General features: G+C 44.2%; 1 protein-coding gene across 5 annotated transcripts in view; it reads left to right on the top strand.

Moving 5' to 3' along the window:
• Positions 1–14843, top strand: part of PNPLA6 (patatin like domain 6, lysophospholipase) — a 105180-nt gene that overhangs the window by 29374 nt on the left and 60963 nt on the right. For all 5 annotated transcript variants that reach the window (XR_012251352.1, XM_073653888.1, XM_073653885.1 and 2 more), the window contains exons 5-9: positions 2699–2736; positions 2813–2953; positions 3113–3272; positions 4931–5011; positions 5793–5921. Coding sequence is in view for 4 of the 5 variants with exons in the window: in XM_073653888.1 (XP_073509989.1) it covers positions 2699–2736; positions 2813–2953; positions 3113–3272; positions 4931–5011; positions 5793–5921 (549 nt within the window). In the remaining variant the exon portion in view is untranslated. The remainder of the gene's footprint in view (positions 1–2698; positions 2737–2812; positions 2954–3112; positions 3273–4930; positions 5012–5792; positions 5922–14843) is intronic.

The raw sequence follows: 14843 nt of genomic DNA, 5'->3' as shown, positions 1-14843 counted from the left end.
TATATATACATATATATATATATATATATATATATATATATATAATATACATATATACATATATATATACACCAGATCGGGGCCAGAATGAGGGACATATATACCAGCCAACATGTAGAGGTGGGGGGCAGGTCCACATTTTTCACCGGGCCCATTGGACTCTTGTTACGCCATAGATTACATAACCAGGTGTACACTAATGGTTTGTGTGATGTAGATCATCTGAATCCTGGGGAACTGGGGAAGTACTGTATCTAAGCTTTAAGGAGTTGTCTCATTCAAATAAATAGTTTTCAAGTACACTATTAAGTCATTCTAAGTTATTACAGGGCAGTTCTTTATTCAGGACCTCCAACAATTAGGTAGAATTCTGCCTGTCCATGTAGTACACAGGTCCATAGACCTGTGTTATACTTCATTTCTCCTGTGATGGCGCTGCAGGAGATTTAACTACTTGCTGTTCTGTTCTTTCTTGATTGCTGATCCCTGTGATCGACTTATTTGTTCAACAATTTTTTTTCTTTACAAAATTCTTTACTGTGGACAACTCCTTTAACCATAAGGGTGAGTCAATTACTGTCTATAGTTGTGAATGGATTGAGAGAATCAGAACTTAAAGGAGTAGAAACCTGGAAGGGAGGGGTTGGGGGAGGAGTAAAATTAGGGTGGACACATTGATCCTCCATAATTGGTCCTTTAGAGATTTTTGCACTCTTGTTTTTACCTCTCCTTCTTTCAAAAGTCTTATTTTTGTTTTTTTGTAATTTAAACAAGATCTAAGTGGTGTGAAATATTAAAAGAAGAGAAATAGACCAACAGTGTATGGTATGTGCACACAACGTCTTTTAGATGCCAGAGCAGCTGATAGAGATTTTCTCTTAGGCCACGTTCACACGTTCAGTATTTGGTCAATATTTTACATCAGTACTTGTAAGCCAAAACCAGGAGTGGGTGATAAATCCAGAAGTGGTGACGTGTTTCTATTATACTTTTCCTCTGATTGTTCCACTCCTGGTTTTGGCCGACAAATACTGATGTAAAATACTGACCAAATACTGAACGTGTGAACGTGGCCTTACAAAGCTGCCAACATCTTTTTACTCTATCTTCTATTAAAGTGGTTAAAAGAAGTGACAAAAAATTGAATATACTGTATACTAACTTAATAGAAGATATTGTAAAAGTATAGTAAAAAGCGTTAATTACATTTTGGGAAGTGACCGAAATATGACAATTCTGGAGTTTTAATTTTTTTTCCCTTTGCGGTGTTTTTATTTCGGGTTAATACATTTTCTATTTGGATGAATCAGACTTTTACGGACACTGCAATACTAAATATGCTTATTTTTATCGTTTTCATTATTTTTTGGAAAGGCAAAAGAGGGTGATTTAAATTTGTGTTTTTTTATTTGTTAGAATATTTTTTAATTGTTTCTTTTTTCCTTATTTTTTTAAAACTACTTTTTTTTACATGCTTTTTTAGGTCTCTCTTGAGATTAAAAGTTTATAACTTATACTACAATATGGAAAATTAACTATCTCCTTCAGTGTCGGACTGGGATGCCAAGGGCCCACCAGTGACATCAACTCTGGGGGGCCCACTCATTCACAAATGTATATAATAATAAACTACATAGTTTGTTAAATACTGTAAATGATGAGCTGCCACCTTTGTCTGTACATAGTGAATCAATTGTATTCAGCCAAGTACAGCTCATATAGGAGGATGTATGGCATACTAATGCAGTGGGGCCCAACGGGGAATTCACCTGTTCACCCGTGGGCCAGTCCTAGTCTGATCTCCTTTGAAGCCCTGCCACACCCCACAGGCTCAGTTTTATAGGAGTACAAAGTAGGATTGGTTGACTGTTTAGTTGATACAGAACCGTGTCATACCGGTACTGAGCAACCTGACTGCTACTACCGCTACAAAATCTTTAGCAATGTGTCAGTGAATTTGCAAACAATTAAGAGTATGTGGCTCTTTCTAAACTTCCACAACCCACCCCCCTTCGTTCAGCTGATCGCCTGTGAACCGGACTACCGCCAATGTGATATTGATGGCTTATCTTATAGAGAATATCCCACTAACAACATTTATCACCTGTCCACAGGATAGGTGATCAAATATTTGATCAGTAGGGATTGACTGCTGGGATTGGTGATCGGTGGGGGTCCAATTACTGGGACCCACAATGATCAGAACTGGGTTCACAAAGTGCCCTGTGTGAATAGAGCATTTCCCTCTCATAGATGATAAAGGGAACAGTGTTCACGCATTTTCACTATTGCGGCATTCACATAGGAGCGTTGGACCCCCATTCTCAAGATTGATGGGGGTCCAATCAGCAGTTGGACTTCCACCGATTATACATTTGTGACCTATCCTGTGGATAGGTCCTAAATGTTATTGAGTTAGTCCCTTTAAGGAAAGTCCAGAAAAACCTTTTTGGATTTTTTTTTATGGAATGTGGATGAATCTTATAGACCTTAGGACTTCGATGTTGCAAGACTTTGAATATAACCGCTAAGTCCCATTTATCTACGTTCAATGCCTACAACATTTTACTATGAATTCTTGATTGAATAGTACTTTTACATTGACCGTTGTGATTGCATCGTATCATCTAAATGGACCTTTACAAAGAATTGCCAGAAGGCCGGAGCCAATAATAATAATATCTCTATTTATTGGCAGAGTAAAAAGAGGAAGAAAGTGCTGAGCATAAAACAAAGGTGAAGAAAGTGAGAAATGCGCTGTAATGCCGCCATATAAGAATAAAATGATGTTCTATAGGGTCCTTCATTGCAGGATACGACGTGGAGTTTGGGAACAGGCTCCCATGGCACCACACCACCAGGAGTCTATACCCAATCCGCTTCTCGGCCACCCCCCCGAATTGGAGACTCCGACTTTGCCCCCTGAAGTGCTTTACATGCTGAAAAGTATTCGGTGAGATGTTGGTAACCAGGGTTGACGTGTCCTGTGGTCTACTTGTTCCTGTGTAGACCTAATCTCTGTGTGCAGGAACCATGTAGAGTTAATTATACTTTTGCTTATGTAACCATCTGTCATATCGTCTTCCCCTCCTGCTTCCGTTGTCTTGTCTAGGGTGCTGGGACACTTTGAGCGACCACTCTTCCTGTCATTGTGTCAACATGTGGTGTTTGAGTATTATGAAGCCGGACATCTAGTCTTCTGCCCTGGGCAGCCTGACTCCAGTATCTACATAGTCCTGGAAGGTGGACTGGAGCTTTCACTCACAGATCCAGTAAGATTTCACTTCTGTAGAGGCATCCGTTCTATGGCTGGTCCTCCAAATTGTAATTTATTCCGTTTGATTACAGGAAATTCAATGACATTCTGCTTAGGATTTCACTAATTTCCTCCTGGCACAGAGTAAATGCCATGCTGATTCGTAAGCTTTGTAACTTGCCATCCACTCTCTTTGATATACCAGTAAGGGAAAAGGAGAGAAAATGGCGCTTTCTAAGAGTAGTAAGTTTAAAAAAAAGAGAAAAAGAACAAACAGGGAATTTGCTCACCTGATGGTGTTGTGCATATTTGGATACAACTCCTTAGAATGCATGAAATAAAGCCAATAGGTGCAGCCGACCCGGTGTGCTGATGGAAATTCCTCCAAGGGAGTTCCGGCAGTGCGCAATGAGGGTGGAGATACCAGATGAAGGGCACTCCCATGATAGCAGATGTAATCAAATGGAAAAATTACCAAAAATGTGTCAGAAGTTTAAGGGAAAGTTTTAATTAAAAACACAACACGTTTCGGCTGTATCCTGCTTTCTGGATACAACCAAAACAAGTTGTGTTTTTAAATAAAATTTTTCCTTATTTTATTTTATTCTTCTGGAACTTTCTTTGGAAATGTTTCCATTTGATTACATCTGCTATCGTGGGAGCGCCCTTCACCTGGCATCTCCACCCTCATCCACTCTCTTTGAGTGAATGGTTCCTTTTAGCTCCTTAGAATGCATGAAATAAAGCCAATAGTTGCAGCCGACCTGGTGTGCTGATGGAAATTCTTCCAAGGGAGTTCCGGCAGTGCGCAATGAGGGTGGAGATACAAGGTGAAGGGCACTCCCTCGAAAGCAGATGTAATCAAATGGAAAAATTACCAAAAAAGTGTCAGAAAAATAAAATAAGGGAAAATTTTAATTAAAAACACAAAGCGTTTCAGCTGTATCCTCCTTTCTGGATACAACCGAAACGCGTTGTGTTTTTAAATGAAATTTTCCCTTATTTTATTTTATTCTTTTGGATTCTTCTTGGTAATTTTTCCATTTGATTACACCTGCTATTGTGGGAGCGCCCTTCACCTGGTATCTCCACCCTCATCCTCTCTCTTTGAGTGAACGGTTACTTTTTATCAGCAATGTGCCAGAACTATATGTATTTTTTTGTATTTCCCTCCGTTTATTGCTTTTGCGAATGTTCGATGGCTTGCCTGTCCAGAACTGAAAGTCCTCCTCTCTGTTATTCCTGTTTGTCAGACAGGAGAGCAGGAGCAGAGAGACAAATACCTGCCCTCATGTCCTGTAATCCAACTTGGGGTCTCTGCTGCTAAAAACGAATTGCAACAGGCTGCGGAAAGTACGTGAGACAGAATGGAGACACCCAGTCTTCTACAATTTGGAGATATTTTCAGGGGCTGGGCAACATAATTTTTGAAGGAAGTGATTTGTAGATTGTCTCCTTATCAGTTTCTACCAAATGAAATCAAGTTGCCTTAAAGCACAGGGACCATTCGACAGATTATTTGGATCTTTGTATCAGACAATACAGCCACAATTTCATCTAGTTCATTTCTGTGGTCTTGAGAAGTAGATTCATCCGGGTCTCATCCTCTCAATTAACTCATAATATTGGGTACATTTCATGGTATAACATCAGAAAATTTTATTTTCCCCAAAGGACGGTACCAGACATTACATGAAGTCCGTGGCTCCTGGTGACAATGTGCACAGTCTGCTCAGTATTCTGGATGTCCTCACAGTAAGATGGTGCTACCGGTATTGTTTTTTTTGTATTTCTTTTCAACTAAAATTAAGTCTTTGTTAGTATTCAGAGACTTATACGTTCCTCCTTTATCACTTCACTCCTCCATTATTCCAGTTTTACAACATTTTACCCTGTCTTCCACTAGGCTTAGTATGAGCACATACTGTACGTACGTGAGCACATACTGTACGTACGTGAGCTCAGGATTGTCTTGTACAGAACTACTAAATATAAGTGCAAGAGTGGAAATAAATAAAGAATTAGGAACACCTAAGAATAAAGTAAACAGAATATCTATAAAATTTGCTTATGTCTTAAGTGTGAATCGAATCTCCAACTTTTAGCGCCAAATACAATATATATATATATATATATATATATATATATATATATATATATATATATAAAAAAAATATACTCACTCTTACGCCATGGTGCCCATTCTGATGCTTACCTTGTCTCTGCTGGTCTCTACCTCCTGATTGAGTCTTGACACACAGGAACTGGCCGGGATTACTCACTCAACGAATTACTGATCACTGGTGGGGTGAGTGATTGACTGAGTGGGTATTTCCCAACATTTTCCACCACTACTTCCATTGTTGATGGACTACAAGGTATTTGTTTCTGGTCTTGAAAGCACAATTTGTTTTACAAAAGCTGGTTATACACCCTTACTATCTCCTATAGGAATGGTCTGTTCTATTGGTGACTTATCTCACTATTTTCTTTCAAATTGGGACGTTTTCATAAAAAAACTTGTCTCTTCTTGCAGGGTCACCAGAGGCCATACCGCACAGTGACGGCAAAGGCCGTAGAAAAAAGCACTGTACTGCGCCTTCCTGTTGAGGCATTTTGTGCTGTCTTTAAGGCGTATCCCCAAAGCCTGATCAGAACTGTTCAGGTTGGTAAATGCTTTCCTTATATCTTATTTTACATTGCCTTATGTATATCATTAATATGAGTGATAAATGTCTAGGGCATGATTTTTTTTGTAATGGTCTTGGCAACTCCAAACTGTAAGGTTGGAGATCACTGCTCCAAAGCTTGGCTCTTCAAATAACAATCCTTGGTTAGATGTGTCCAACCATATTGATCGTATAGATATGTAAATATATAGAAAGCACCACCAATACATCAAGTAAATTTAGACAAAACGGGTGCTATATCATGTGGCAACACGACACACAGAATGGGAGAAAAAAGAGCCACATTGAATGATAAGCACGCCTGTCAAATAATGTACATATATCAAAAGAATCTTTATTCCAAAAAAACATATAGACATACAATTTAAAAACAATTAAGTCATACATCATGAGAATCTTGTCTCATACAAAAAAATGGGAACATATACACAATGATATTGCCCCACATGAACAATGGATGGTAATAATATATTTTTTGTGAGCAGTTATATACTGTATATATATATATATATATATATATATATATATATAATCACCGCATAAAGCCCTAGAATGAGACCTTGTAACAAAAAGTATGTACTAGAAATCCCATACAATCAATATAACCTCAAGATGGAGATGGTACTAAGCAGAGTTCCACCTCTTAGTGATCTTCGCCAAGCAAGGGGAGTGTATATAAGTACCACAAAAAGACCATATATCCACAGAGTATAATAATAGACCATAGATGTAGGTATATGCACAATAGTAAACCATACATATGGGTATATGCCATAGAGTACAATAATAGACCATACATATAGGTATATGCCCAAATGATAAGTAGTAAACCAGTCTTTACAGTGATGATCATAAAATATACATCCTGCAAAGGTGAAAAATGCCTCTATATAATATATTTCGGCCCAATAGGTATTGCCCCTATCAGAAACCCCATATAGGGTACCATGAAATGGATTAAAAAAAGTACTATAAATAAACCGTGCTAAAAAACACAAGCAAAAAGCTGGACTATACAGGTGCCATTGTCCAGTCCAGAGGAAGATTCTTTATGTGAAAGGGAGGCAAATGACTTCTAAGTGTGGCACATCCCTAGAGAGGTACCCCTAAGCTACCATAGGTAATGGGTACCTCTCTAGGGATGTCCCACACTTAGAAGTCATTTGCCTCCCTTTCACATAAAGAATCTTCCTCTGGACTGGACAATGGCACCTGTATAGTCCAGCTTTTTGATTGTGTTTTTTAGCACGGTTTATTTATAGTACTTTTTTAAATCCATTTCATGGTACTCTATATGGGGTTTCTGATAGGGGCAATACCCATTGGGCCGAAATATATTATATAGAGGCATTTTTCACCTTTGCAGGATGTATATTTTATGATCATCACTGTAAAGACTGGTTTACTACTTATCATTTGGGCATATACCTATATGTATGGTCTATTATTGTACTCTATGGCATATACCCATATGTATGGTTTACTATTGTGCATATACCTACATCTATGGTCTATTATTATACTCTGTGGATATATGGTCTTTTTGTGGTACTTATATACACTCCCCTTGTTTGGCGAAGATCACTAAGAGGTGGAACTCTGCTTAGTACCCATCTCCATCTTGTGGTTATATTGATTGTATGGGATTTCTAGTACATACTTTTTGTTAAAAGGTCTCATTCTAGGGCTTTATGCGGTGTTTATATATACAGTACAGACCAAAAGTTTGGACACACCTTCTCATTTAAAGATTTTTCTGTATTTTCATGACTATGAAAATTGTACATTCACACTGAAGGCATCAAAACTATGAATTAACACATGTGGAATTATATACTTAACAAAAAAGTGTGAAACAACTGTAAATATGTCTTATATTCTAGGTTCTTCAAAGTAGCCACCTTTTGCTTTGATGACTGCTTTGCACACTCTTGGCATTCTCTTGATGAGCCTCAGAAATCGCAGGTTCACAGCAGCTCAGATTAGAGACCAGGTCAATGCCACACAGAGTTCTAGCAGCAGACTCATCTCTTCAACAACTGTTAAGAGGAGACTTTGTGCAGCAGGCCTTCATGGTAAATTAGCTGCTAGGAAACCACTGCTAAGGATAGGCAACAAGCAGAAGAGACTTGTTTGGGCTAAAGAACACAAGAAATGGACATTAGACCAGTGGAAATCTGTGCTTTGGTCTGATGAGCCCAAATTTGAGATCTTTGGTTCCAACCACCGTGTCTTTGTGCGACGCAGAAAAGGTGAACGGATGGACGCTACATGCCTGGTTCCCACCGTGAAGCATGGAGGAGGAGGTGTGATGGTGTGGGGGTGCTTTGCTGGTGACACTGTTGGGGATTTATTCAAAATTGAAGGCATACTGAACCAGCATGGCTACCACAGCATCTTGCAGCGGCATGCTATTCCATCCGGTTTGCGTGTAGTTGGACCATCATTTATTTTTCAACAGAACAATGACCCCAAACACACCTCCAGGCTGTGTAAGGGCTATTTGACCAATGAGTAGAGTGATGGGGTGCTACGCCAGATGACCTGGCCTCCACAGTCACCAGACCTGAACCCAATCGAGATGGTTTAGGGTGAGCTGGACCGCAGAGTGGAGGCAAAAGGGCCAACAAGTGCTAAGCATCTCTGGGAACTCCTTCAAGATTGTTGGAAGACCATTTCCAGTGACTACCTCTTGAAGCTCATCAAGAGAATGCCAAGAGTGTGCAAAGCAGTCATCAAAGCAAAAGGTGACTACTTTTAAGAACGTAGAATATAAGACATATTTTCAGTTGTTTCACACTTTTTGTTAAGTATATAATTCCACATGTGTTAATTTGTAGTTTTGATGCCTTCAGTGTGAATGTACAGTTTTCATAGTCGTGAAAATGCACAAAAATCTTTAAATGAGAAGGTGTGTCCAAACTTTTGGTCTGTACTGTATATATACAGTATATAACTGCTCACAAAAAATATATTACCATCCATTGTTCATGTGGGGCAATATCATTGTGTATATGTTCCCATTTTTTTGTAGGAGACAAGATTCTCATGATGTATGACTTTTAATTGTTTTTAAATTGTATGTCTATATTTTTTTGGAATAAAGATTCTTTTGATATATTTACATTATTTGACAGGTGTGCTTATCATTCAATGTGGCTCTTTCTTCTCCCATTCTGTGAACTATATTGATTGGTCTTTAGATTATTACATATTTTAGTTGCAAGACGATTAACCTGCAATTGGTGTGATTTTGATTGGCCCTATTTTTTTTGTAAAACTTTTGAAGCCAGTGTAAGCCTGTTCTATGTCTATGTATCATTAGGGCAATTCGAGTCTGCCGACAAGAGAATCACCAAGAGTTGCACTCTATTCTGGCTCAAGAAGCGGGTGACGCGCCCCTGGGCCTGTGTCGCGCTGCGTTGCGCATGCGGGAGCTTACCCGGAGCCGGATCTCTTGAGGGTTGTAGTCTCGTGGCGGTGATCCGGTCCGTGCCCAGGGAGTCAGACTAAGTGGCGCTGTATTAGCGGTAGATGTTGGACGACTACGCCACCCGTTGAGTACAGCTAAGGAGCTGCTGCTGCAGGGCAGACCGCTGAGGCCGGTGGTAGGATTGTGCAGCGTGATAGTATAACCCCCAACGGGAGGGGTATGGCCTCAGGGCAGCCGACGTGGATGATGGGGGTAGCAGGAACCACTCAGAGACGGTACGGTGTAGTTCAGGGTCTTTACTGGTGACAACGATAGACCCTCCCGGAGTACTGGCTAGCGATTGGGGCCTGGTCAGTCCTTGAGCAGATGGGATCTCCCCTGGCCAGGCGGAGTTGTAGGCCTCCCAAACTAACGATACTCTTCTGGCTACCTTGCTAGAAGCGGGTATAAGTAGCCCACGTCCCTGAGTGTACCGTGTGGTGCTCACCCGTATGGCCGGTGACTCGGGGCCTTCTAGTAGCTTCCGCTCCACGACGGCGGTGCTGGTCCCACGCGTGTGACCGTGCCTTCGGGTTTCTGGGCCAGAGGACCTGCAATCCCCTGTCGGTCGGTTTCTGCTGCTGGATAGGAGTTAGTCCCCACAGCCTCGGACTCCGGGTCCGGTGATAACTTCTCAGTCAGGGCGAGCTCTGCAGCTGCCAGCCCCTGACTCCTTGTAGCACTGCTCCCACAGAGCTCCTGATGTTCTTTCCTATATCTGCTTCTCTTCTCTGTCTCTACTTCTTCTCTACTCACTAACCCTGCCTCAGCCCTAGGTTTATATAGGGGAAGTTCTTCCCCTCCCAGGACTGGGCAGGAGGTGTGGCATGCACAGGATCCCTGACCAAGAGACCTCCCACCTGCTCTCAGACATAACATTGCCGTTACTGTGGAAACCAGACCCCTGGGGTGCCACATTCCCCCCTAGTGAAATTTAGTACTCCGGGACTAAACATATTTTTAGAAAAACATAACAAGGTATAAACAATAATAATACAATAAGAAAAACACATAAAGATGGTTACGGCGTGTCCGCAACCGGGTGCAGTCTTTGAAGAAAAGCAAGGTGTCCATTTCACCAAAACAGGGAGACGTAACCAGGTAGGGGTCTGTCCTGCCCCGAGTCCTTAACAGTCTTTAGTCCGTCCTGGGTTACGCTCCAACTATACACAAAGGATTCCCGGTAAATCCACCAAGGACTCCTATAAATAACTAGAAACACATAATTATACACAAGCAACAAGAAAAACAGGTAACCACAAATAAAACAATTTATACACTTCAAATCCTCCAACGTGCGGGTAACTGGCCTCTAGTGGCCCTAGTGGACCTACGGAGCTGACTGTCTAGCCCTGAACTACAGGGTGTAGGAGCTGTCAAGGGTAAACTGGGCAGCTGTCTACCGGCTCTTTGACTCACTAGGGGTACGGCAGGCTCACTATAAGCAGAGGGTTGATCCTCCTGTTCTGCTTGTGTGGAGTCTTCTGCCTCCTGGACCGGCTGCTCTTCCAGCTCTACCTGTTGCTCCGTAGGCACTTGGGATGCTGGTTGGAGGAACGTGAGGACGGGTACCACAACTGCACCATTGACTTGAGTCCAGGACCGAGGGAAGTCTCCGAGCACAGTACTAACCATATCTTCCCTTTCCTCTACGGGTCGATGGTCTTCTTGTTCCTCTTCAGGGTTCCGTAGCTGTTCAGGACACTTCTTCAGGTGATCCCGGGATACAATGGCTATGGTCTCCCCTCCGTCTTTACTGATGGTACAGACTTTCGGGTTCTCGTGGCTTGAGGGCAGTACGGTGTACGGGTCCTTCTCCCACTGGTCGTCCAACTTGTGGAGCCGTCTTTTCCTCTTCAAGACCTGCTCTCCGGGTACCAGGGGAACAGCGGGAGCATACTGGTTGTAAGTTTTCTCTTGTCTTTCCCTAGCCTGACAGAGACTTCGCTCCACGCTCTCCTGTACTTTCCGGTACTGCTGCTGCCTCTCTGTGTCCCAGTCTGCTTCTGGTGAAGTGTCCTCGGGTGTCAGGACTCCCATTTCCAGGTCAACAGGTAACTTACCAGGTCTCGCCCTCATTAGGTAAGCCGGGGTACAGTTGGTGGAACCTACCGGGATGTGGTTGTATAGGTCCACTAGATCGGGCAGCTTCTCAGGCCACAGACTGCGTTCTTCCAGGGGCAACGTTTTCAGGAGATCCATTACCACCTGGTTCATTTTCTCACAAAGTCCATTAGTTTGCGGATGATAGGGTGTCGTCCTTATCTTCCGGCAGCCATACAGATTGCAGAATTCCCGGAAGACCTCCGCTTCAAAGGCAGGTCCCTGGTCCGTCAGCACTTGGTCCGGGTACCCGTGTGGACGGCAGAAGTGCTGCTGGAAGGCTCTAGCTGCTGTTTGAGCCGTTAAGTCCTTAACGGGGACGACAACCAAGAACCGGGAGTAATGATCCACAATGGTTAACGCGTAGACGTAGCCACTTCTGCTTGGGGTCAGTTTTACATGATCCAAGGCTACCAGTTCCAACGGCTGCCGGGTGACGATGGACTGCAGGGGAGTCTTCTGGCTGGCACGGTCCTTCCTTCTTAGGTTGCACGGGCCACAGTCTCTGCACCACCTCTCGATGGTTCCCCTCATGCCTACCCAGTGGAACCGCCCACGCAGCAGGAACTCCAGCTTCTTCCATCCGAAGTGTCCAGCCCCGTCGTGGTATGCTTCCATCACCATGGCTGCGTCTCTTCGTGGCACCACTACTTGCCAGATTAGTTCATGCGTCCGGGAGTTAACCATTCTGCGGCACAACTTCCCCTTGTAAAGGAACAGTCGACTCTTCTCAGCCCACAGTTGCTTGGCTTCCTCCGGAGCGTCTGGGTCAAGGCGAGCCTCTGGCCGAGTCAGCATCTCCTTCACCAGCCGGACGGCAGGGTCACTGTCTTGCGTTTCCTCCCAGTTGTAGTGAGGCAAGGGGTTAAACGTAGCAGCTTGCTTACTCCTTACCCGATGGGAATACTGGATAGTCCCATGACGGTGGAACGCGGGGAGTTCGACTTCTTCCAGTCCCTCTGGATCTTCTCCTACGTCCGGTAGGTTTGGCATCCTGGACAGGGCGTCCGCGTTGGTATTGGAGCGTCCTGCCCGGTATTTGATTGTGAACTCGTAGTTGGACAGACGGGCCATCCATCTCTGCTCTAGGGCACCGAGTCTTGCAGTGTCCAGGTGTGTCAACGGGTTGTTATCCGTGTACACGGTGAACCGGGAAGAAGCGAGGTAGTGCTTAAAGCGTTCGGTGACTGCCCACACCACTGCCAGGAACTCTAGCTTAAATGAGCTATAATTCTCAGGGTTTCTTTCGGTAGGTCGCAGTTTTCGGCTGGCGTAAGCGATTACTCGTTCTTTCCCCTGCTGGATCTGGGACAGCACGGCTCCTAGCCCGATGTTACTTGCGTCGGTGTAGAGGATAAAGGGCTGGCTGTAATCAGGGTACGCCAGGATTTCATCCCCCGTGAGGGCCATCTTCAGCTGGCGGAAGGACTCTTCTTCTAACTTCTCCCATCTGAAGGGTGGCTTCTGGTTCTTGGCCTTCCGGGACTGGCCTATCAGGAGGTCCTGCATAGGAGCTGCCTTTTTGGTGAAACCGGGGATGAATCTGCGGTAATAGCCTACCAACCCGAGGAACTGCCGCACTTCCTTTACACTGGAGGGACTTGGCCATTCCTTAATTGCGGTGATCTTATCAGGGTCGGGAGCCACTCCATCAGCGCTCACCACGTGTCCCAGGTACTGCACCTTTGGTTTCAGGAGGTGACACTTGGAGGGTTTCACCTTTAGGCCGTAGCTTGCCAGAGCTTTGAACACTTCCGCCAGGTGTTTCAGGTGGTCCTCATACGTCTTGGAATATACGATGACATCGTCCAGGTACAACAGGACCGTCTCGAAGTTTCTGTGGCCTAGACAACACTCCATTAATCGTTGGAAGGTTCCTGGTGCATTGCAGAGTCCGAACGGCATGCAGGTAAACTCGCTAAGTCCCATCGGGGTGGTGAATGCGGTCTTCTCCCGGTCCGCCTCTGCTACAGGAACCTGCCAGTACCCACTAGTGAGATCCAAGGTAGAGAAGAAGTTAGCAGATCTTAAAGCAGCCAAAGACTCCTCTATCCTTGGTAAGGGGTATGCATCCTTGTGTGTGATACGGTTAATTTTCCGGTAATCTACACACATCCTCATGGTGTTGTCTTTCTTTTTGACTAAGACTAGTGGAGCTGCCCAGGGGCTACAGCTATCCCTGATCACCCCAGCCTCCTTCATGTCTCTAAGCATCCCCTTGGCGTGTTGGTAGTGTGCAGGGGGTACGGGTCGATACCTCTCTTTTATGGGAGGATGGTCTCCCGTGGGGATGTGGTGTTCTACCCCCTTGACTCGCCCGAAGTCTAACGGGTGTTTACTAAACACTCTCTCGTACTCTTGCACCACCCGATAGACTCCCTGTTTCTGGTGTGAGGGAGTGGAGTCAGTACCCAAATGTAGTTGCTGACACCAGTCCTCCATTGTTTTCTGAGAGCCGTTACCTTCCTCCGGGGAAGATGGAGGCAAGGGTTCTACGGACTGTATGGAATCTTGATTGATGGTATACAATTTGGCTAGCGTGGCATACCGGGGCAGGTACACTTCCCTCTTCCCGATATTTATTATGCGAACGGGCACCCTCCCATGGCGTACATTGACCACCCCCCGTGCTGTCAAAATGGTGGGCCTACTGTCTGAGTAAACTGGTTCTACCATTGCCTGGTAATCTCTACCTCTCAGACCAATAGCTGCCCGGCACCAAATCATCATTTCACTTTTCGGGGGCATGGCAATAGGGAAAGGGTCACACATTCGCACGCTACCAATCTCACCACCGGAGAGTTCTAGCTGTTGCTGTCGCATCAGTGCCCGGATCTCTTTCTGGAGCACTCGCTGCTGGCCGGAGCTGGCGTTCTTGGCAACCTGCTGTAAAAGGAAAATCACCTCTGCAAGACAATTTTCAATTACATTAGTTCCTAGAGTTATCTTTGGGTGACTCTCGTGTTTGTCAATGTCTACAATGATCAGTCCCTGTGCTGCCAGTTCGACTCTACCGATTTTAATGGTCACCTCTTTAAATCCAATCTGTGGCACGGGCTGACCATTACTGGCGATGATACTCAAGTCTTCGTCAGGGTAGCGGGTGATATCCGAGTCATTCCAGTACTGCTTGAAGAGCACGTACGGGATGGTGGTGACCTGTGACCCGGTGTCCAGTAGGGCACTCATAGGAATGCCATCCAGTACCACGGGTAAGACTGGACGTCCTCCCACATATTTGTCGCGCCAGTTCGATGGGCCTGGTGATCTTTTTCCTGGGGGTTGGCCCTCTACCCCAGGTTGTGCCAGTTTAAAGGACAGT

The sequence above is a fragment of the Phyllobates terribilis genome, unplaced genomic scaffold (assembly GCF_046119375.1).
Source record: "Phyllobates terribilis strain yellow unplaced genomic scaffold, ASM4611937v1 Scaffold_11__3_contigs__length_659146591, whole genome shotgun sequence".
Lineage (NCBI taxonomy): Eukaryota > Metazoa > Chordata > Amphibia > Anura > Dendrobatidae > Phyllobates > Phyllobates terribilis.
Note: the sequence above shows the minus strand (reverse complement) of the source record. Positions and strands in the feature narration are given on the sequence as shown.